The sequence below is a fragment of the Manis javanica genome, chromosome 11 (assembly GCF_040802235.1).
Source record: "Manis javanica isolate MJ-LG chromosome 11, MJ_LKY, whole genome shotgun sequence".
Lineage (NCBI taxonomy): Eukaryota > Metazoa > Chordata > Mammalia > Pholidota > Manidae > Manis > Manis javanica.
The window spans coordinates 22452607-22475026 of NC_133166.1; the positions used below are offsets into that span (position 1 = coordinate 22452607).

The following is a 22420-nucleotide window of genomic DNA, read 5'->3' on the forward strand; positions in this document are numbered from 1 at the left end:
TCAAAGGATTGTACCATTTAACATTCCCACCAGCAGTGTTTGGGTGTTCCAGTTGTTTTACATTCTCATCAATATTTGGTATGGTCAGTCCTTTTAATTTTAGAAATTCTTGTAGATATATAATGATAACTCATTGTGGTTTTAATTTTTTTCCTCATGAATAATGGTTTTGAGGGTCTTTTCATGTGCTTATTACCCTGTAGTGAAGTGTATATTCAAATATTTTTCCCATCTTAAAAGCTGGGTTTTTTTCTTATTGAGTTTTGAGAATTCTTTTTATATTCTGGCACAAGTCTTTTATTGGATATATGATTTACAAATATTTTCTCCTTTTTGTTGCTTGTCCATTCTCCTAACAGTGGCTTTTGAGGAGCAAGTGTTCTTAATTTTAGTTAAGTCCATTAAAAAAATGGATGTTTTGGTGTTGTATCTAAGAAATCTTTGCCTTAGAAGATTTTCTCCATATTTTCTTCTAGAAGTTTTAGAGTTTAGGTTTTATATTTAGGTCTACAATCCATTTTGAGATACTTTTTGATATAAGGTGCAAGATTTGGATCATTATAGCTTTGATTTATACATTTCTCATATGGGTATAACTGAGCATATTTTCATATGTTTAAATATAATTTGTATTTTTTCTCATGAGCTCTTTGGTTATCCTTTGGGGCTGCTAAGTTTGGATATGCAGTTCAAGGAAGCTGAAATCTAGAGGCACACTCACTTAGCCATGAACACCGTGCAGGGGTCCTTTTTCTAATTCATCCCTGGGAGCCCCATTCTTTACTTTGCACAAAGGTGTGGCATAAATAAGCAGTGGCACTGCCCTGGTCCATTTATCATTTGTATTGAAGGTCTTTATGTTTTATAGTTCTCTGTATTACTCAGCCCTTTATCACTGTTGTGTGAATATATTTTTCACTGTTTATGGTATTTTTCCCATCAGAACGATTTTTTGTAAAGTCAGATATATCAATCTTTTCTATTGTGGGTTCTGAGTTTTGTATCATGCCTAAAAAGTGTCCCTACTTATTTTTTTCAATTACTTTGTTTTTTCTAGATTTTTTTTTTCACATTTGACTCTTGATTCAGTAGGTATTTATTTTGTTGGAAGGGGTAAGATAGAAATCCAATTTCCTTGGAAGCAACCTAAGTGTCCATCAGTAGATGAATGGATAAGGATGTGGTAAATACACACAATGGAATATTACTCAGCCATAAGAAGAAAACAAATCCTACCATTTGCAACAACATGGATGGAGCTAGAGGGTATTATGCTCAGTGAAATAAGCCAGGTGGAGAAAGACAAGTACCAAATGATTTCACTCATCCGTGGAGTATAAGAACAAAGAAAAAACTGAAGGAACAAACAGCAGCAGACTCACAGAACCCAAGAGTGGACTAACAGTTACCAAAGGGAAAGGGACTGGGGAGGATGGGTGGGAAGGGAGGGATAAGGGGATTAAGGGGTATTACGATTAGGGTACGTAATATGGGAGGGCACAGGAAAGGAAGTATAGCACAGAGAAGACAAGTAGTGACTCTATAGCATCTTATTATGCTGATAGTGTCTGTAATGGGTTATGTTGTGGGGACTTGATGATAGGAGGAAATTAGTAACCACAAAGTTGCTCATGTGAAACCTGAGCATAAGTATATCAATGATACCTTAATAAAAAAAAAAAAAGAAATCCAGTTTTTTCCCCATTTACATAAGATGGAGGACTTACCATAAATGAAATTCTTATCCTTAGTGTAAAAAATATCCATGTTACTCTGCCCAGATGCCACACTTTGGTTCTATGGGAAAGACACAGATGACAAGAAACGGAGGTGGTACGATATTTATTTAGAAAATATCTTCTGAGTGTGGCCTGGGTTAGTATAAGTGCATACTTTTACAACATGGTACAAAAGAATCTGTTGTGATAGCAATCACCTTGATCATCAGGAAAACAAATTACATTCACTATCTTCTGTTTGTTAATATAGGAAAGCGTGCAATGTTGGGAAGCAGACATATTCTAAGAATACAGGCAGGGTGAAGCTGTTATAACCCAAGAATGTCCTGTGAGTCTCTTAAAATATGGATGTCAAAATGCTTTGGCATTGAGTACTTTAAAAATATTCATTTGTTCATTCGACAGCTGTTTGCTGAGTGCCTTGCTAAGGGATGCAGAAATGACAAAACTATCTCTGCCCTCAAGTTTGATATAGGGAATTCAGTGGGAGAGCAGGGAATACAGTGATAGCTGCCATTTCTTGAAGACCTACTGTGAGCCAGAGATGGAGGTTGTCTACATATTATCTCATCTAATACCAGCAGTCTTCTTGAAGGTAGGTATTATTGTGTTTGACAATAATAAGGAAATTAGCAATCACACGCACGAGTCAAAATTGAAATCCAGGTCTGCCTGCACGCCAAACCTTATATTCATTTCCCCCTGCTAATAAGGTGGAAGTAATCCTTTCATTGAATGAGTATTTATTGAGTAACTGTTTTGCTTCCATTTTTCTGGGTGCTGGTGATAGAAAAGTGAAAAAGGACTTTTCCTTGTTTCATCAGGCTCACGTTCTACGGGAGAAAGACTATAAATAAAACAAATATTTAGTATGTCATGTGGTAAGTGCTGTGAAGAAAAATTAGCAGGGTACGAAGGATGCAGGAAGGGAGATTACTATTTTAAATAAAATCGTCAAGGACGGTTCTGGTAATGCGAAGATTGAACAGAGACCTAAAGGAAATTCAGGAGTGAGAGAGGACTGACATAAAAAAGAGTTTTTTCGTCTGCCTGTGGGTTCCGTCTGGAAAAGAGGGGGCGAGATAGAGGTGTAGGTGTTGGGTTTGGAGTTAGAAAACCTGAGCTTTATTTATTGACTTACCGGCAAATCATTTCACCTCTGAGCCAAAATTTCCCTCCCTGTAGACGGCAGTAATGGTCCTTGCTCAGCTTCCCACACGCAGCTGCCATGAAGATGCAATGAAGCCACGTGAAAGCCCTTTGAATATAACATAAGTGAGAAAGCAAGCCCAGGAGTCAGCTCTTTAACCGAAAGGAAGTCTGAGTAGGAAAATAAAAGAAATTCTTATTTCAGGTGCACCGGTTACGCTAGACATCTCGAAAACTTGTCCCAGGATGAAAGAAATATACGTTTCATAATATGCCTCTTCTGAAGATCCCTATTAAACTTAGACCAGATAGAAACTGCGTCGCGTATATTAACTAAACTCAGAAAGAGGCTTGGGCTTCGAACCTTAACTCTAAACCTCACGTCCCACCCCGGCATTTTTCTTCTTACCACGCCAGCCGCCTAAAGTCCATGGACTCCATTTCCCAACATGCTTCGGGCTTCCGTGTGTCGGCAGTCATTGTGACACGTTCCACGACCTTCTGGGAAGTGTAGTTTATTTGTTCTTCAGCTGGGGAGAGATCTCTGGCTGTGGACTACTACTCCCAAGAGGCGTACGCAATTCCACCCCGTTCGCTGCGTCTTCGAATGCGCCGCGGCAGCCATGTTGGACGTGGCCAGCACAGTGGCCGGCACCAGGGGGTTATCAAAGCTGCTGTCAGCGATGCTGGGGTCCCTGATGTTAAAGAGAACAGCGCCAGCGCCGCGACTCCTCCTCCAGCTGCTTAGGTCCCCAACGCTCCAGAGCCGTGGAGGTGACTCCTGCGGGAGTGTTACTACCGGCGGTCGCGGGGAGCCGCAGTGGCTGAGGGCGGCCGTCGGGGGGCGCCCTGGAACATATCCGGCCTTGTTCACCGGAGGGGCAGCCACCGGGGGGCGCCAGAAAGGACACACCGAGACCCAGTGCCTCGCAGCCGCCACATGGGGACGCCTTCCTTTTCCTGAAGAAGCACTCCCGGAGCAGGACACCTGGAGCGCGGTACCCGGCAGGACTGGAATGGGAATGTGGGCTCTGGCTACGGCTCTGGTGGTTCACTGTTACAGCAAGAGCCCATCCAACAAGGGTGATTATCGGCACGCTCTGGGTTTGAGGGAGAGGCGGGAGGAGTGGCCTGGCTCAGTATCTCTGGAGGGTGGATTTAGGGGCTGGGCACTGCCTCTGAGTTACATGATCTCCCGTCATAGGCCAGCCTTCCTTCTTTAGGCATCACTTTGTCCATCTGTACAAATGGGAGCATTGTACTAAACATCTAAAATTAGAGCATGCTCCTTTTATGTTTTAATATTCTTCCTGGACCAGTTCTTTTAAGAGGTCTCCAGGAACCCGCGGTGTGTTTTAAGGGCAGCTACTAAATGGTTTAGAAAAGCTTCCCCACTAAGGTGCCCCAAGAAAGAAAGAAAAGATTTGGTTTCGATGCTAACTAACCACTGTGCCCCCTTTGCTACTCTCTGGCTTGGTTCCCCACTTATACAGTGAAAGAGGATTTGTCAGTACTTTTAACGGTGCTGTTATTTTGACTCCTGGAGTTCAGTAGTCTGGGTCTGTCCATTAGACTCCCAAGGCTTTGCTGTGACAGGGCTCAGACCAGGTGAGCTTGCTATGTGGGGCAGTTGGCAGGAGAAGGAAGAGACCGATAGCAACCATGGAGGCTGGCTCACCCACATTGGCATCTCACCTGGGTGCATGGAGCTGAGCAGGGACTAGGAGAGCAGGCAGAGGGCCAGACTGCTGGCTTACAATGGTCCAGCCATTCAGGTTCTCAGTTGTTGGGGAAGTCATGGTATTCATAGATTGAATGATCCCAAGCTCTAAGACTTCGGAGCAGGAGCAGGGACTGCCTTGGCATTGGTTTATTCAGCAGTCATGGCAAGCTATCAAAGAAGGGCCTTGGACTGGGAGTAAGGACACCTGGGATCTTACTTTGTTTCTTCCTTTAACTCCTATTGTTTGGACTCTTGCTCCTCCTCACTGGCCCCCTGTTTCCTCATCTACAAAGTGAGGGCGCTGAAATAGAGACTCTGTGGGCTCTTCTAGGTTAGGCACGCTATGGTTCCATAACTTTCAGCATTATTTTGAGTACCCTCTTTGTGCCCAGTTTTGGGCTAGGCGTGGAACTCCTAATTTAGCACAGAGTCAGTTAAAGGGACAATGTGGGTCATTAGGCCTCAGGGTCTGGTGAGTGGTCTGACTGTGCCTTGTTGGGGGAGTCAGGAGAGTGTTCCTGGAAGACTGGAGACCCCTGGAGGGTGGGGAATTTGAACTTGAGCTCTGAAGGGTGAGGTAAGTGGGTGACATTGTGAGCTCCTCAAGGACAGGGAATGCATCTTATATTTTTTTCAGGCTGATAACCGGCTCCTTTCCTGAATACCTTCATAGATCATTTGTTCATCATAGTGTCTGGAACTTAGTAGGTACTCAGTAAATGTGTATTGAATTGGACTGTATTCCATGCAGAAGCTTCAGGGAACAAAAATACGGGAGTCGTAAGTCAGCATGGTGTGTGGAGCTAATAGGATGGCCAGCCTGGTTAGAGGATAGGTCTTTGGACTGAGGTGAGAGCAGATGGAGTGGGGCCTGGATGTCAGGCAGGAGGGTTTGGAATGTCTCCATTGTCAGGCAGTGGAGAGCCATGGAAAGTTCATAAACAGAGAATGTCCTGAGGCCAGTGTGTTTAGATGGATTTGGGGAGGTGTCCAAGATCGTGCCTTAGAGGTTCATAGGGACTTTGTGGCATGTGAACCCCAAAGGGGACCAGGGTCTCTCTACTGAAATAGATAACCCAAATCAGAACCAGTTCAGATTGTTCAGACTTGCTAGCTACCCTGTCCCTGACATGGGGTTGTGAGCTCAGGCCCATAGTGCCATGTGGTAGAACCTACCCTTTAGGAGTTAAGAGGCCCTGGTTCTTATTCCTGCTCATTCCTCTGTGACTTTGCAGAAACCAGTTCTTTCTACAGTGCGAGGGAAGAATGAGTACAGCGATTTCTCAGGAAGCCTTATTCCCCTTCCAACTAGGGGCTTGCTGAGCATGCCAGGGTGTGTGCTTGGAGAACAATGGGGAAGATGGCCAGGAAAGGCCTGCTCTGGGTCTAGGTGGGGTGGAGTTAACATATGTTTAAACCACAGAATCGGTTTGCATAGGTATGGTAAGGTGGCTGTCTTGTCCCTATTGTATAAATAAGGAAACCGAGGGCCAGGATTAGGGGCTTAGGCCAGGTCATACAGCAAGTAAGTGGCAGAGTTGGGACAGAAGCCCAGGTCGGTCTGTCTCCAGATCTGCTCTTTCAGTCCTGCTTTGTTGCCTCCTCTCATGTTTCGCTGGGTGGGTCTCTTGGCTGGACTGGGAATTCCCTGAGGCAGGGCTGGGTAGGAGTCTATCCAGTGTTCAGCAGTGGAGTTCAGAACCAGGCTAGGCACAAGGGGCTACTTGGGCATTTGGTATTGACTAAAAAATTGTGCCTCTGCTGTTGACTTTTGACATTTTCGGCATCAGGCAGTTTTTCTTTGTGGCCACAAGGTGGTGCCAACAGCCTGCAGGTGGTTAAGCAGTGCTTTTCTGCAGGTGATTGCAAAGGGCTTGGAACCCTCTGCTTTGGGTTTCCTTTGCTGGGCTTGGCACTGAGGACTTTGCAGATTTTTCAACCATCATTTCCTCTCCTTAGCATCTTTGTGTGGCCTACTGGGCAAGGATTATTGCGTCTACATTATAGTCTGGGAAGCAGGGGTTGGGAGGGAAAGAGGCTGTCACAGCGCATGGCGAATAGGGGGCAGAGTTGGAGCTAGGCCTCCTGACTCCTGGTTGAGGCTCGCTCTGCTCTCAAAGGGGCTCACACCTCTGCTTGCTTTTCCCCATCCTGTCCCTCCTGCTGTGTTTGTGACCTGTGACATCAAGATTTAAAACTAGGCTGAGAAAGTGGAGTTGAGGGAGAAAGTAGGGCAAGGTCAGAAATGATTGATAATAGTCATTTAAAATATATTATACAGAGCTTTACAACTAATGAAGAGTAACGGAATTCACACACTGAGCATTTACCATAGGCACCACATGGTGCTAGCACCTTACCTGGGATGTGGTGCTAGCACCTTAGCTGGGTCACCTGCATGATGGGAGGGGTTAAGAGTTTGGGCTCTGTATGGATGTGGAAGACAAGCTGCTAACTGTGGATACCATGTGGATAGTGGATGATTAGCTTTCTCTTTATATTATCTTGGCATCATGTTCCTTGGTAAAGCCCATTTTCTGGACCCTTTCCACTTCTCCTGTCCCAGGGATCTGACCAGTGCCCCCTCTCTTTCCAGATGCAGCCATGATGGAAGCTGCTCGTGCCAACAATGTCCCAGAAGTCAGCAGGTGAGTGTCAAACCCCAGACCTTGTTCTCCCCCAAGGAGGGGCTGAGCAGGGTGAGCTCCTTCCTCTGGTGGTGGCTGCTTTGGGGGACAGCATCACAATAAGCTGAGAGCTGAAGCCTTTGACATCTCTGTAGTCACACAGTGTAACCTGGGCTCCCTTGGCCCAGGTCAGTCCTTAGCTACTTTAAGGTAGGGAGTCAGCCCTTTGTCTCCTTTTTTCTGACCCCAAACATCCCTGGATTCTTCCACTGTTTTGTTCCTCATAGGGCATGGTTTGAAGTCCCCTTAATGTCCCATAGGTTCTTCACGGAATCTTCTAATTTGTTCTTGTTTCTTTGTGTAACTAGTCATGTAATTGCTTTTGTCCGGATGCGGTGCAGGTGGGCACCCATGGAGAGGCTTGGGGATCTGGGCAGGAGCTGGAAGAGACCTTTATGCCAGGTCTTCCAGGACTGGAAAGAACTGCCTACAGGTCTGGGGTGCACATGCTGGGCCCCTGCCCAGGGGCTGACTGCATTTCTCCAGGCTCCCTGGCTCAGCCGGGCCCATTATGACCACTGGCCAGTTGGATCTGAGGCTTGTTCTTGGGCAGGGGCAGGATTCAACCTGGGTCTCAGCCTGGTGCCAGGGGCAGGGCAGAGTCTGTGTCCAGGATGCATGCTCAGACTGGGGCCAGCATAGGGGATCAGCATGGGGACAGCCCCTTTCCTGCTGCCACATCCACATTTTAGGCAGGAAATCAGGCATTTGAGCTGGCTGTCGCTGCATCCAGTAACACACACCACTGGTGCTCTTCTCCACTCCAGCTGCCTGAACATGTAAGAAAGTGTTGAAAGGCAGCTACAGCCCCCACCAAGACTTACTGCTTTGATTCCCTTTCATTTTATCTGAAGCATTATTGATTCTCAAGGGTGCTTTTGAGTATTAATGTTCAAAGCTTAGTTTTTAATAAGCCACTTCTGGATGTATGGGCTGGGAGTTGTTTCATAGCCAAATAAATATGATGGAGCAATAGTTTAATAAACATGCGATGATGCATCTTAAAAACCAAGCACAGATGTCAGCTTGTTGTTATAAGAGCCATTTATAACTGCAGGCTCTGCATGGCGTCTTCATTCCCCCAGAAACAGATGAGCCTCATGTCTTTGCTGCAGCATGATAAAGTGGGACCTGGCTGTTTCCCTCCTCTCAGACCTTTCTGACCCTGGAGTCACCTGTTGGTATCTGCTGAGGGCTGCCAGGCTGTTGCTTGTGTTTGGCAACCCAAGGTAGACAGCTCATTTGCAGAGTAAATCCACCTTTCTACCACCCAGGGGAGGCTGAGTTTACCCTGTTCCACTGAACCCCGAAGTATTGATTATTTTAGCTCCTTCAAATACATGTTTTTCTAATAGCAATTAAACACCTGTTCAAAGACTATAGAAGGTGATTGAATTTATGGTGTGTGTGACTCAGAACATTCATTCTTGCCTGTGTAGAGGATTTGTAGGGGCCTCTCATCTGTCCCTAGTCTCTGTTCTGCTTTTCTCCTGCCTCCTCTTGTCCCATCTCTCTTGGTCATGATGCCGTGTGCCTTCACCTCTTGGAGGGGGTCAGAGATGCCCATGCCTTTCAGCATGGCAGTCTCCTCCCTGCCCTCCCCGCTGCCTCCCCCACTCCCTCCCAGAAGCAAAGAGCAGGGAGCAAGCTGAGCAGAGGCAGGGTCAGGAGATGCGGGCTGGCTGCTGGGCCCCAGGTCACATTGATGCTGCTGAGATAGCCCTTGTGCAGAGTTGCAGAGTGTTGGGAAAGAGGAAAGGAGACCTGAGAGTGTGGGCTTGGAATGCCCACAGTAAGGAGCTTTGAATTCTTGCCCTATAAGCCGCGGGGAGACAGGGGAAGTTTTGAGCAGGGGAGTATCCTAGTGAGGATCATTTAGAAGGATAAAGGATGATCTGAACTGCAGAAAGGCTGAAGGTTGATCTGCTAAGAGGCTGTTTCAGTAAGACAAATTCATGGTGATGAAGGTCTGAATTAGGACAGCTTTCCTTCCTTCTCACCCAAAGCAGTTCCTGCTTATGAGTACTTGAATGGGCCTCTGCTGAGCACTGGAGATGGGGGGAGGGGGTGACCCTGTCTCTGGTCCCAAGGAAACAAACATGTTACCTACCAATTACAGTTCTTCCTGCTAACCTATCTGGATCCAGCGGTGGGGTGGGGAGAGCCTCTCTATCCTTGCTAGATGGAAACTTTCTTGAATTCCTGCAGCAGGTTCTTATTCAGACTTCCTATGTCCTAGACTCTGGACAGGTACTTAATGTTATTCTTAATTTCTTCCTCTGTGTTTCCTGCATTTATTTCTGCCCAACAGAGCTATGTATAGCAGAATAGAGTCCCATTCTCAATTTTAAAAAACCCAAACTTACACATAGGTTATACATGGTTGGGTCACCATGTATATGATCAGTATGGTCAATGATAATAGTATTTGGAGTAAAACTCAGACCTGGTGAGTTACATTATCTCTTACCCTTCTTTCCCCCTTGCCCTCTCTGGGTCACTGTGCTGTGTGTGTCTCTGCCTTGATGTCCCCCTACCGTCTTCAGCCCCAGAGCCTTAAGAGAGCTCTGAACAGTGAAGGGCAACAGCCCCAGAGCCTTAAGAGAGCTCTGAACAGTGAAGGGCAACAGCCTGAGGCCCTTCTGCTCAGAGGGTAAGTACTTCATCTTATTCAAGGATACTGGAAGTCTGCAGTTTTAGGGTCCTGGTTTTGAGCCCTCCACACAGACCACCCTCTGTACGCTGCTTATCACCCTCTGCTTAGATCCTCCTGGCCTTCCAGACCCAGCTCAAGTGCTGCTGTCCTTGTGAAGCCTTCCTTGACTCCTCCTAGCTGTGATCTCCCCTTCCTTTGCCCTGCACCTCTCTTCTAGTCTGGAAGGGAGTGAGGGTCATCTAGGAACAGCCAAGCCAGCCTGTGGCAGGAGAGGCATCCTTTTCCAGAAGAGAAGTAGTTCAGGTGAGAAGCAGGGCTGAATGTCAGGACTGAAGAAATACTCAGGCCACAAACAGGAAAACCAGTGAGGTTCACATGCTGCCTCAATCAGGAACAGATCAGGAGTCCTCAGAGTATGAGACAATTGAGCTAACAGCTCTGGGCAGTGACTCTGATGTGTGGGCAAGGCTGCCCTGCTTTATGAGGTGCTGGCTGACCATCTATTGGTGGGCCTGCCTGGTGAAAGGGGCAAGACCAGATCTGCTACTTGCCACACTGTGTTTTTTATATTAAGAGAGTCGTGGGCTAGGCTTCACCTTAAATAAATCATTGATTGTATGCCTCCTCAGAGCAGGACAAGATCCAGTTCCGCACATTACCTCCCTGTCTTCAGCACATCATAACTTGGGGGAGAGTTGCTTTTTACTGACTTTTCAGCAAACCTGAAGCAGACAGTCCAGAGTCTTGTTTCCATATTCCCATTAGCTCTGTCAGAGGGAGTGTCCTCCTTCATCCCTTCTGCCTTTTTTCTTATGTGGCAGCCATTCACTACTTCCTCCCCCAAGGCACTTAAACCTTGTTAGCACTCTTCAGGAGTGGAAGCCTGGTCCTGGGGCCCCCTGTACCACCTGTCAGGAGCATGAGCAGGTGGCCCTGTTCACAGCCCAAGCTTGGCTCCTGAACTCGGGAACCACTCACCCGAAACCTGGGGCACAGGGCAGACCGAAGGCACATCTGTCCAGCCCCAGGCTGAGCCAAGGGAGGTGCTATCAGGGTTGGGAGAAGTGAGGCCTCCTGTACTCCCAAAGGAGATCACATTTCCGTCAGAACAAACTTAGGTGAAAGACGACACCCCTACCCATTTCCCTTCTCCCAGCAGGGAGCTGGGTCTCTCTGCTGACTGCTTAACTCAGTTGCTCATCAGCCCAAACCTTAAATGAAAGCCTCCTGATGGTATAAATCTTGGAGTTGAGACTGCCTGCTCTGTCTCTCTAGGTTCATTTGTTCCCTTGACAAAAATTTACTGAGCACCTGTCATACTCTGAGTCCTGACCAGAGGACACCCGCCTTCTGTGAAGTAGTCCAAGAAAGACTGTGGCAACACAGTGTGATCAGTGCTGTGAGACTGGAGCCCAGAAGATGCCTCTCACCAGCCTGGGGATAGAAAAAGCATCATAGAGGAAATGGCACCTGATCAGGGTCTTAAAACAGTAGCACTTAGCCAACAGGAGAGGAAGGTATTCTGGGCAAAGGGCACAGCATGAATGATAGCACCGAGGCAGGAAACAGCCTGGGGTAAGAAACAGTGGGGGAAGGGGATAATTATATACTGCTTGGTGTTACCGGACCAGCCTGAGGCCAGGAGCGACTGAGACAGGCAGGTACCTGGTCACAGAGGGCACTGTCCATTTGTCCCTCAGTCACTCATCAGTCCAGCCTGTCTTTTGTGTCTAGCCCTGAGCTGAATTTGTGTGGTGGCAACACAATGAGGAAGGAGAAGCAGTCCCTCCCTGGAGGAGCTCACTAACACCCTTACCAGGTGAGGAGGGATCACATGAGTCAAAAATTGAGAACCGGCAAAATAATGCGTATGTTGCCTACTCCTATGTGCCTAAGTAACACAGAGATGAAAATACCTATAACCCATAGAGTTGTAGAATGTTTATTATTAATAATAAAATTATACCTCATTCAACCAACATTTACGAGTGTTTATTATTTGCTAGACATTGGGTTGTGTGCTAGAGATACAGTAGTGAATAAGATGGGCATAGTCCCTGCCTTTATGGTATTTATAATCTAACTGGAAGCCTGATGACTAATTATGCAATTATAATTATGTATTTCAAAAGGAAATACAATTTGATTTTTCAAATGATGCTGGGACAACTCCATATCCACATGCAAAAAAGGGCAGTTGGAGCCCTACCTCACTGATACACATTAACTTAAAATGGATCGTAGACATAAATGTAAGAGCTAAAACTGTAAAACTCTTAGAAGAAAACATAGGAGGAAATTTTCGTGATATGGCACCAAAAGTACAAGAAACCAAAGAATAAAATAGATAAATTGGTTTCATCAAAAGTAAAAACTTCTGTGTTCAAAGGACACCTTCAAGAAAATAAAAAGACTATACCACAGAACGGGCAAAAATATTTGCAAATCGCATTATCTGATAAGAGATTTGTATCCAGAATTTATAAAGAACTCTTACAACTGAACAATAAAAAGATAATCCAATTTAAAAATGGACAAAGGATCTGAAGAGACATTTCTCCAAAGAAGATATACAAATGACCAATAAGCACATGAAGAGATTCTTAGCATTGTTGGGAAATGCTAATCAAAACCACAATGAGATACCACTACACACCCATTAGGATGGCTGCAATCAGAAAGACAGGTAATAGTAGGTGTTGGTGAGGATGTGGAGAAATTGGAACCCCCATATGTTGCTGGTGGGAATGTGAAGTGGTATAACTGCTTTGAAACAGCTGGCAGTTCCTCAAAATGTTAACCATAGTTATCATGACTCAGCAAGTCCACTCCTGGATAAATGAAAACATGCACCTTAATGTACTCATACACGAATGTTCATGGCAGCTTTATTCATAATAGTCTAAAGAGGAAAATAACCTCAAAGTCCACTAACTGAGGAATGGATAAATAAAAATATGATGTAGCTTAACTTACATCAGTACAAAGGAATGAAGCGCTGATACACACCAGGACATGAATGAGCCTCGAAGGCATTTTGCTAAGTGAAAGAAGCCAGACAAAAAAGACCATATATGATATGACTCGATTTGTATAAAATGTCCAGAACAGACAAATCCATAGAGACAGAAAGATTTGCAGTTGTCATGGACTGAAGAGGTTGGGGTTGAGAGGGAATAGGGAGTGACTGCTACTGGATCTAGGGTTTCTCTTTTGGATGATGAAAATGTTCTGGAGTTAATAGTCAAGGTCGCACAACTTTGAATATACTAAAAACAATTGAGTCATATACTTTTTAATGAGAGGATTATATGGTATGGTAATTATATCTTAATAAAGCTTTTTTTAAAAGTGAAGTACAAGACATTTCGGAATCTAGTCTGAGTATGGGAGGGGTAGAGGTGGTGATACGTACTGCTAAGGGAAAGCATCTGAGTATGTGATTGAAGTGAACTCTGAAGGATGAAGAGCAAGGTGGAAGAACATTCGGTTAGAGGGAATAGTAGGTGGAAGGCCTTAAGTCAGGAAAAGAAGTGAAGAAATCGACGAGAGAAGGCCAGTAAGACTGGACTCTAGAGGACAAGGGGGAGAGAGGTACACAATGAAGTTGGAGAGTTAAGCAAGGATCATACCACACTGAGTCTGTAGGCTACGTTAATGATTTTTAGTTTTACTAAGAGCACTGGGTAGCCACTGAAGAATTTTAAACCTGTATGTGTGTGTGTGTGTGAGGGAGAGAGGCGGGGGGGAGACAGAGACAGAGACATGGTGACATGATCTAGAACTGTAATTTTAAAATCTCCCTGGCTGCTCCATGGAGAAGAGAAAAAGATGTGGTGACACAATCTAGATTTATAATTTTAAGAGATCACTCTGGCTGCTCTTTGGAGAATAGATTGATAGAAAGCTAAAGTGAATATAGTCATCGTCTTTCACGAAGACTGGCTGAAAGTGACTGGAGTATCCATATGAGAGAAAGGGTGATGGCAGGTGGTGACCTAGACTAAGATGTCAGCGGAGATGGAGGAAGTAAGATAGGACTTGGTGATAGAACAGTACTGGTGCCTGATACGTAGCAGGTGCTCAATAAATGGATATGGATGTTCAGTGAATAAATACAATTGGATATGGTTGATTCGGGAGAAAAAGCTGTTAAGAATGAATTTCAATTTTTTGTCTTGAGCAGCTGTGTAATGCTATTGCCATTCACTGAGACAAAGATAGTAGAGGAACACTGGGTTGTGGGGGAAAAGATTATGAGCTCAGTTTTGAACATGCTGGATTTAATATGCCAGTGAGATATTCAAGTGGAGTTGTCCCCTAGCAGTTGAATGTATGGTTCTCTGACTTCTGCTGTATATACCCTCCTGCTTCTCAAAAAAAATCTCAGTGATCAGTTTAGAGCTTGTTTTGATAGTCATGTTTTGATGTTTTTAGAAAATAAAGAACTTCATGCCAGCTCAAACTTGTTTACTACATGCCTTTGGAAAAAAGTCTGATTTGGTTTGTACCTCAGGAAAGAATTGAAAGGGTTGGGTTTTCTTGAGTGCTAAACACATTTATTCTAGCTTTGCATTGATGGCTTGGTTTGGTTCTTGTCCCTTGGTGCCCTGGCTTGGGGCTTGAGGCATTTGCTGTCCATATGCCAGGATTAAGGTGTCCAGAATATGCTTAGCTACAGCACAGGTAAATGTTCTGCACATTGATCCAAGGATTTTATCAAATTAACAAAAACCCTGGCTGGTAAATACATTTCACTGTCTTGGGGCCTGAGAGAAGCTGTTTATCGATTGTTGTAGCATTTTGGCTGGATGGGAAGATACTAATGATGGCATCAGAGCAACCAAAACATCCAGCTGTCTTAACCAGTAAATATATAAATGTCCTCATGACTTGCAGTAGATAGAAATAAAAGCTTTATCCCAGAATAAACATCAAGGCCTAACTGGCATCACTCTTGTAATATGATGCTTGTTGTAAGAGCTGTCTAAAATCAGCACACCATTTCTTGGATGCTAGGATGTAACCCACAGAGGCTTTTTGAATACTGGGATGTTGGAAGGCAGGATGTTATCGAAAGGACCCAAGAATAAATTTCTGACAAAGTTACTGACTGGCTCTGGAACCTATAATTAGCCCTAGAACCTCCCATTTTGAGTCTTAGTTGCCAACTCTTGTTAATGGGGTTCCCACTGAGAACTTGCAAATACAGTTCCTAGTGTTAGGCTCTGCAGAGAAAACTGAGTCCTTCAGATCAAACGTTGTAACATGAGAAGGGGTTTCTTGTGTTTGACTAGGCAAGCAGTTCTGCAGAGTGGCCCATGGCCTGGCACCTTTTCTGAGGTGTGTAACCTACTGAGTCTCTGCTTGCTTGCTCCCTGGTGATGGAAGGCAATTGAGGAAGATTGGGTTGGCAGCATTTTCTGAACTACATGGGAAAATGAGTTGCAGAAGCAGTTAGACAACTGTTCAGAAGCCCAGCAGAGTCAGGCAGTTGACTAAGCCCAGGAGCAGAGAACAGCCAGGGCCTACTGGGGTAGCTTGGGGGAGGGGGGATGTTCCTGAAAGAGCCCAGCCCTGGGATTGAATCTCTAGTGATGGCCCTACTGCTTCTTGACTGTGAAGCCTTGGGCTAGTAGACCCTTAACTACTCAGTGGCCTCAACTGTAAAGTATCTTCAATGGTATCTGTCAGACCACCCTCCCAGGATGTTGTGAGAGTTCCTGAAAGGTGAACTCTTATTGTTTGGAAAATTACTCATCCTTTGGGTCATCAGTGTCACATCTTCCAGTAACCCTCCAAGTACCTGTAGGTTCCCATAGTGCCCTGTGCTTCCTCTGTAATAGCACTTATCACCTTCAGTTGGGATCGGTCATCTGTTACCTTTTGTCTCTTTCTCATAATACTGGGGGGTAGTAGACCATTGTTGTGTTGTCCATTGCTGTTCATTTAAATAGTTAACAAATACTTACTGAATATTGTCTAAATGTTTTGTAACTGGTAAAGAGTTAGGCAAATTTTAGTAGTTAATTACAGTCATAGTAAACTTGTGAACAGAGGACTGACCACTCTTAATAAAAGTAAAAATGGAGAATCAGCTCAATCATTTATTCATTCAACAAACAGTGCCTACTGTGTTCTGGCACTGTGCTGGGCCCTGATGGATCAGTGGTAAGTCAAAATTATGTACAGGCCACACTTTATGGAGCTAAAAGACTAGTCAGATGTTGATCATGCAAATATGAAATTACAGCTGTGACAAATGCTGCAGAGGAGGGTTCAGAGAATCCTGAGAGCCTTTAATAGATCTCCTCTGGTCAGAGAAAGCTTCCCAGAGGTGAAGCTCCAAAGTAAAAGATGAGTTCACCGAGGTGAAGAAGGGCAAGAAGAGCTTTCCTGGCAGAAGGAACTTTGAATTATAAAGACCCTGTAGAAGGAGAAATAATGGCAAGTGTGCAAGACTGAAAAAGGCATGGGCCTGCAGCTCAGAGCAGGGTGCCAGGAGCCTAGAGAATAAGCAGACATTGCAGGGCATTGGAAGCCATAGTAAGGAGCTCTGTCTTTATTCTAACAGCACTGGCAGCTGAATTAGGGGCGGGAGGGAGCTTGGGAGGGGGCTGATGTGATCAGCGACCATTCAGATTGCTGAGAAGTATCAGGAGCCGATCTGATTTCTACCAGCTTTTGTGTGTAAGGGTCTTGGGCGCTGACCCAGCCACCCAGACAGTGTAGGCCACGAAGCTGCAGTCCCACGGCCCCAAAGCAGGGGCAGCTGTCACGCTCTGTCTCCCTGCCATGATTACTGTGGCCCAAGTGCTGCTTCTCAGAAATGCTAGCTCTGTCGTGGACATAACACAAATCCTGTCAGCCTGGCTGGAACCAGTTGGGTTTTTTTTCCCAAAGAATTTTCCTCGAAACTGAGGAACAGAGAGAAATCCAAGAATGTTGAAAGCAGTTAAGCTAATGTGTTTGTGGGCTTACAGTATTCACCTAAGCTGCTTGCCTTACAGTTCCTGCTCTGTCCTTGTCCTATTTGAAAAAAAGCCTTCTCAGAAAATCTCACTTTTATACTCTGAGGCTCTTCTGCATCCTGCTTTCTTCCTCCCCCCACTCCCCCACCAACAGGGGTTCTGGGCCCGGAGCCCCCCCGAGGCAGTGGGAGGTTCTCCCTGGTGACAGCATCCGTCCATGGGTCTGCCCAAGAAGCTTTTGTGTCACTGGCAGGAATCTCGGCAATAAGGACTTTGGAGTGTGAGAAGACAAGGTGTGAGTCTCAGCTGTGCCCTTTGCTGGCTCTGTGACCTTGGGAGAGGTGCCTGACCTCTCTATTCTCAGATTCTCACCTGCGAAGTGGGACACTCCACCATTGCTCGGAGTATTAAATGAGAAAAACCACTTCATGCTGTGCCTAGCACATACCAGATGCTCAGCACATAGTGGGTATTGAGTGTTGTTAATTACACTGGGTTTTTGCTCCTTATCTGGCAAAATAAGTTAAGGTAATGGATAGAATTTTCTGGATATTCCGTTTTCACCCTGTATCTTTTTCTCAAGTTCTTAGTGTGAGCATTCAGAGACCCCCAAACCAATGAACACAAAAGGTATATGAATATTAAGATGACTTAGTTTTTACTACCTTGTTTTTAGAACCCACACATACTCAGAATTTTATTTAAATGTTTATATGATAGTCTCTTAATAATTTGTATATGTGATTTTTATTATTATTTACATATAATAAAATAACATTTTAATAACATTAAATATTACTTATAGTGGCTGATGTTTATTGAATACCTTTTTGGATGGAGACTTTATGTGCAGCTTTAATCACTGATTCCTCACAACTCTGCAAGTAATATAGCCCCATTTCACAGACGATGAAACAGAAATTCAGATTGCTTGAGTAATTTGCCCAAGAATTCCAGTTAGACTTGGCTTCTCACTGACCCAAACATGCAGCTTACTCACTCCTACCTGGGAACCTTTGGAGTATTTCCAACTCCATCCCTGTCCTTCTCTCTAGATCCTGTTCATTCTTCACTGCCCACCTCAAGCCCTCCCTCTTCCAGAAAGTTCTCCCTCACTAATAATAATAGCTGTCATTTATTAAATACCCACTCTGTGAGGCAGAATACTAGGTACTACAAGTATTATCTTCATTCCTTGCTATAGTATTGCAAACAGACTGTATTATGTCCATTTTCCAGATGAGAAAACTTGAGGCACACACAGATGTAGTGCTTATGACCTCACAGGTGACTTAAACCAAGGCTCACATGAATCCAAAGCATGTGCTTTTCTCACTGAAGTTCACTGTTTGTTCTAGCTACATTGATCTTTCTCATCAAAATTCCCACAGCTTTAAGGTTTGAGCTGTACAGTATCAAGTTTAGTTTTCACGTCTTTGCCTTCTCAGTTGCTTTGTGCCTCTGTCTGCTCGCCCAGGCTGTGCCATCATAGCAAGGTTAGTAGCACCTCCTCCCGCCTCTGCTGTAGTCACACAGGCTGGCTGGGCACTCAGAAGGAACACAGAACAGAGTGAGGCCACTGTTGATTGATTGGTCGAATGAAACCCTGTTTAATCTCCAGAGACTAGCCAGCAGGAGGGGTACAGCAGCTGAGTAGGCTGACTGGTCGCCAGGATCCTCCATTCATGTGGATGGGAGGCCCAGAAAGGCTGCATAAGAATCCTCTCTGAGGCTGAGCTAAGGATTCCATCTCAATGTCCTTTTGTTTGGAGGGATAGCACCCAGGCCTCCTGGGAAGTCTGTGTGTTTGACCAGCCTTTGCAGATGGATGGTGAGCAGGGACAGGATATAAAGCACAAACAATGGGGGGAGGCCCCTGGAATTCCCAGGGGTTCAGAGTCCAGCAGGCAGGGCAGGATCCTTCCCAGGGTGGATCAGGGCTCACTTACAGCCCCCGCATGGGTCAGATAGGATCCAAGGCATTTTTATTCCCAGCCTCACTTCCTCTCCATTATTCAAGTCCCCTGTTTAGGTTGTCTTTCCCCCACCTCCTTAGGTTTTTGGATAAGCAACATCCAACCCTCAGCAGCGCACCTTTAGGTGTACCTCCTAAAGGTTAAGTAGACTCTGATTGAACAAGTATTCATTTACTTTTATTCTTTTTTCCTCTTGAGATATAATTCATCCTTTTAAGGTATACCATGGTTTTTTGTAGGTTTATAAGATTATGTAACCATTACCATTGTCTAATTCCAGAACATTTTCATCACCCCTGCCCCCAGAATTAGCAGTCACATTAGCAGTCACTCCCCATTTCCCCCTCCCTGCAGACCCTAACAACTACTAATCTACTTTGTGTGTCTATGGATTTGCCTATCTGGACATTTCATATAAATGAAATCATACAACATGTGGTCTTTTGTGTCTGACTTCTTTCACTGGGCATAGCATTTCCAAGGTTCATCTGTGTTGTACCATGTATCATCAGTACTTCATTTCCTTTTTATGGCTGAATAACATTCCATATATAAATATACCACATTTTATTTATTCATCAGTTGGTGAGCATATATGTTTTTACTTTTTGGCTGTTATGAGATAACACTGCTATGAGTTAATGTACAGGTTTTTATGTATAACACTGCTATGAGTTAATGTACAGGTTTTTATGTAAATGTATGTTTTCATATCTTGCGTAGATAACTAGGAGTGGAACTTCTGGGTCATATGATAACTTTTATGTTTAGTATTTTGAGGAACTGCCATGCTGTCTTCCAAAGTAGCTATGCCGTTTTACATTCTCACCAGAAACGTATGTGGGTTCTGATTGCTCCACATCTTTGTCAACACTTGTTATTGTCTGTTTTTTTATGATAGCCTTCCTAGTATGTGTGAAGTAATATCTTTGTGTGGTTTTGATTTGCATTTCTCTGCTAATGTTGAGCATCTCCATGTGTTTATTAGCTGTTTGTGTATCTCCTTTGGCATTTATTTTTTCTTAAGGCCCATTATGAGCAGTATTCCCTGTTCGGCATTGAGAAAAAGAGTAAAGATATGTCATGATGACCTTTGCTTTTCAAGGAACTTGCAGTCTGGTAAAAGAATTTTAATTAATCCATAAGAAAAGTTAAGGCTTCAATGACAAGGTGACATTTAGTCTGGGCCTGGAGAAAGGTAGTATTTGGATACAGGGAACCTGATGGAAAGACTTTCTGGGAAGTTGGAGTAATATAAGCAAAGTCACTGTGTAATTAGAAAACATGTTATCTCATGATGATTGCTGATGTGGTGTGTGTGGAAGCACTGGCCCAGCGCCTGCCACAGTGGGCCAGGCCACCATGTGTGAGCATTCCATGGCTCCTTGCTTTCGTCCCCACTCTGTCCTCGAGGACTACACAACTCCCTTTTCCTGTTTAATTATTAGAAGACATCATTCCAACTTAAATTAGCCTTGGTTCCCTAAACTATGGTTTCACATCTCCCATCTTACTCATTTTCTAATGAAACAGCCACACTAGAATTCAGAAAGGGCACCATTAGATTTATTTGATTAGATTTGTTTGCCGAGCTTGTTTTAACCTAAAGGCAAGACCACTTTTCTTTTTTTAATTGAGGTACTTACAATAAACTGCATATATCTTAGCATACAGCTCAATGTACTTTGATATCTGTATACACTGTATACACATGTAACTAACCATCACCCAGATCAAATATCAAACATTCTCACTAATTTTTTTCCCTTTCACCTATTTCACCCATTCTCCCATCTCCCTCCTCTATGACAACCACCTCTGTTCTCTGTGTGTACAAGTCTATTTCTGTTTTGTTTTTCATTTGTTTTGTTTTTGTTTCCACATATAAGTGAAAACATATGGTATTTGTCTTTCTCTGACTTATTTCACTTAGCCTAATACTCTGTAGATCCATCCATGTTTCAGATAGCAAGTTTGCATTACTTTTTTATGACTACTGTTCCATTTATGTACCACAATATCTTTATCCATCCATCCATGGGCATTTAGGTTGCTTCCATTCTTGACTATTGTAAATAATGATGTGATAAACATAGAGGTGCATAGATATTTTTGAATTAATGATTTTGTTTCTTTGGGTAAGTTCCCAAAAGTGGAGTTGCTGGGTCATGTGGTATTTCTATTTTTAGTTTTTGAGAAACCTCCATCCTGCTTTCCACAGTGGCTGCACCAATTTACATTCCCACCAACAGTGTAGGAGGGTTGCCTTTTCTCCACATCATTGCCAACACTTGTTATTTCTTGTCTTTTTTTGTTACTAGCAATTCTGACTGGTGTCAGGTACCTCACTGTGGTTTGAATTTGCATTTCCCTGATGATTAGCGATGTGGAGCATCTTTTCATGTGTCTGTTGGCCATCAGAATTTCTTCTTTGGAGAATCTATTCAGGGTCCTCTGCCCATTTTATAATTAGGTTATTTGGTTTTTTGGTGTTGAGTTGTGTAAATTCTTTATATATTTTGGATATTAGCCCCATATCAGATAAATCATTTGCAAATATATTCTCCCATGCAGTAAGTTACCTTTTTGTTTTGTTGATGGTTTCCTTTGGTGGGCAGAAGCTTTTTCAGTTTGTTATAGTCCCATTTGTTTATTTTTGCTTTTGTTTCCCTTGCATGGGAAGATGTGTCTTAAAAAAATTGCTAATAAGGCAAGACCAGTTAGAAGCACTGTATTGCCATGTGACTGTGGAAGTGGTGGCGGTAATATGGAGACTACCATGAAGGGATGGATTGGGCCTTTCTCATCTTGAGTCTAGGAGAAGAGGGTCTCTTCCACAGGAGAAGGTTCTAGAGAGCAGAATTCATCAAAGTGTATCTCCATCCTTCAGATAAATAAACCTCCTTTGCACCCAAGGCTTTTTCTTTATCATTTCTGTCAGTTGGTTAATTCCATCAGATACCTATGGTGTGCTGTCCCCAGGCTAACTGTGAGAAGGAAGGGGAGAAGATGATGGGATATGTGTCTTGGATGGCAGCATTGTTCAATAGAGAGAGCATGGGCTCCAGTCCCAAGCTGCCATTTACTAGCCACGTAACCTTAGATCTGTTGCCCTTCATAATAATCACAGCATGCAATAAGGTCATTAACATTGAGTGCATGATATATAGGAGGTTGCTCAAGAAATCTGAGCTCTTTAAAAGCTTTGCAAGACATGAAGAGCCAAGTATGCTTTATGCTCCCTGACCCTGTACAAACAGCTCTCAGAACACCTGTGATTCTAAAGCACTTATTGTGTACTTACTTGTCCCGTTTCCCCACCCCCAGTCCAGACTGGATGCTCCTTGTGGGCAAGGTCCATGTCTGATTCATCTCTGTGCCCTCAGTGCCCTATGCAGAGCTTGGCTTGGAGAAGATGCTACTTAAGTTTTGTTACTGGAATAAACCTGGATTAAAGTTAAGAGGCAAACCTTTGCCTCTACCCATCTAGGGAGCAAGGTAGTGTGGTTGGCTGTGCAC

General features: G+C 44.2%; 1 protein-coding gene across 1 annotated transcript in view; it reads left to right on the forward strand.

Annotated features, from left to right (window-relative positions):
- The first annotated feature begins 3493 nt into the window (after positions 1–3493).
- The window catches only part of CLPB (ClpB family mitochondrial disaggregase), a 147389-nt gene continuing 128462 nt past the window's right edge, over positions 3494–22420 (forward strand). The window contains exons 1-2 of the mRNA XM_037026274.2: positions 3494–3971; positions 7208–7259. Of these exons, the coding sequence (XP_036882169.2) occupies positions 3512–3971; positions 7208–7259 (512 nt within the window). The 5' untranslated portion in view covers positions 3494–3511. The remainder of the gene's footprint in view (positions 3972–7207; positions 7260–22420) is intronic.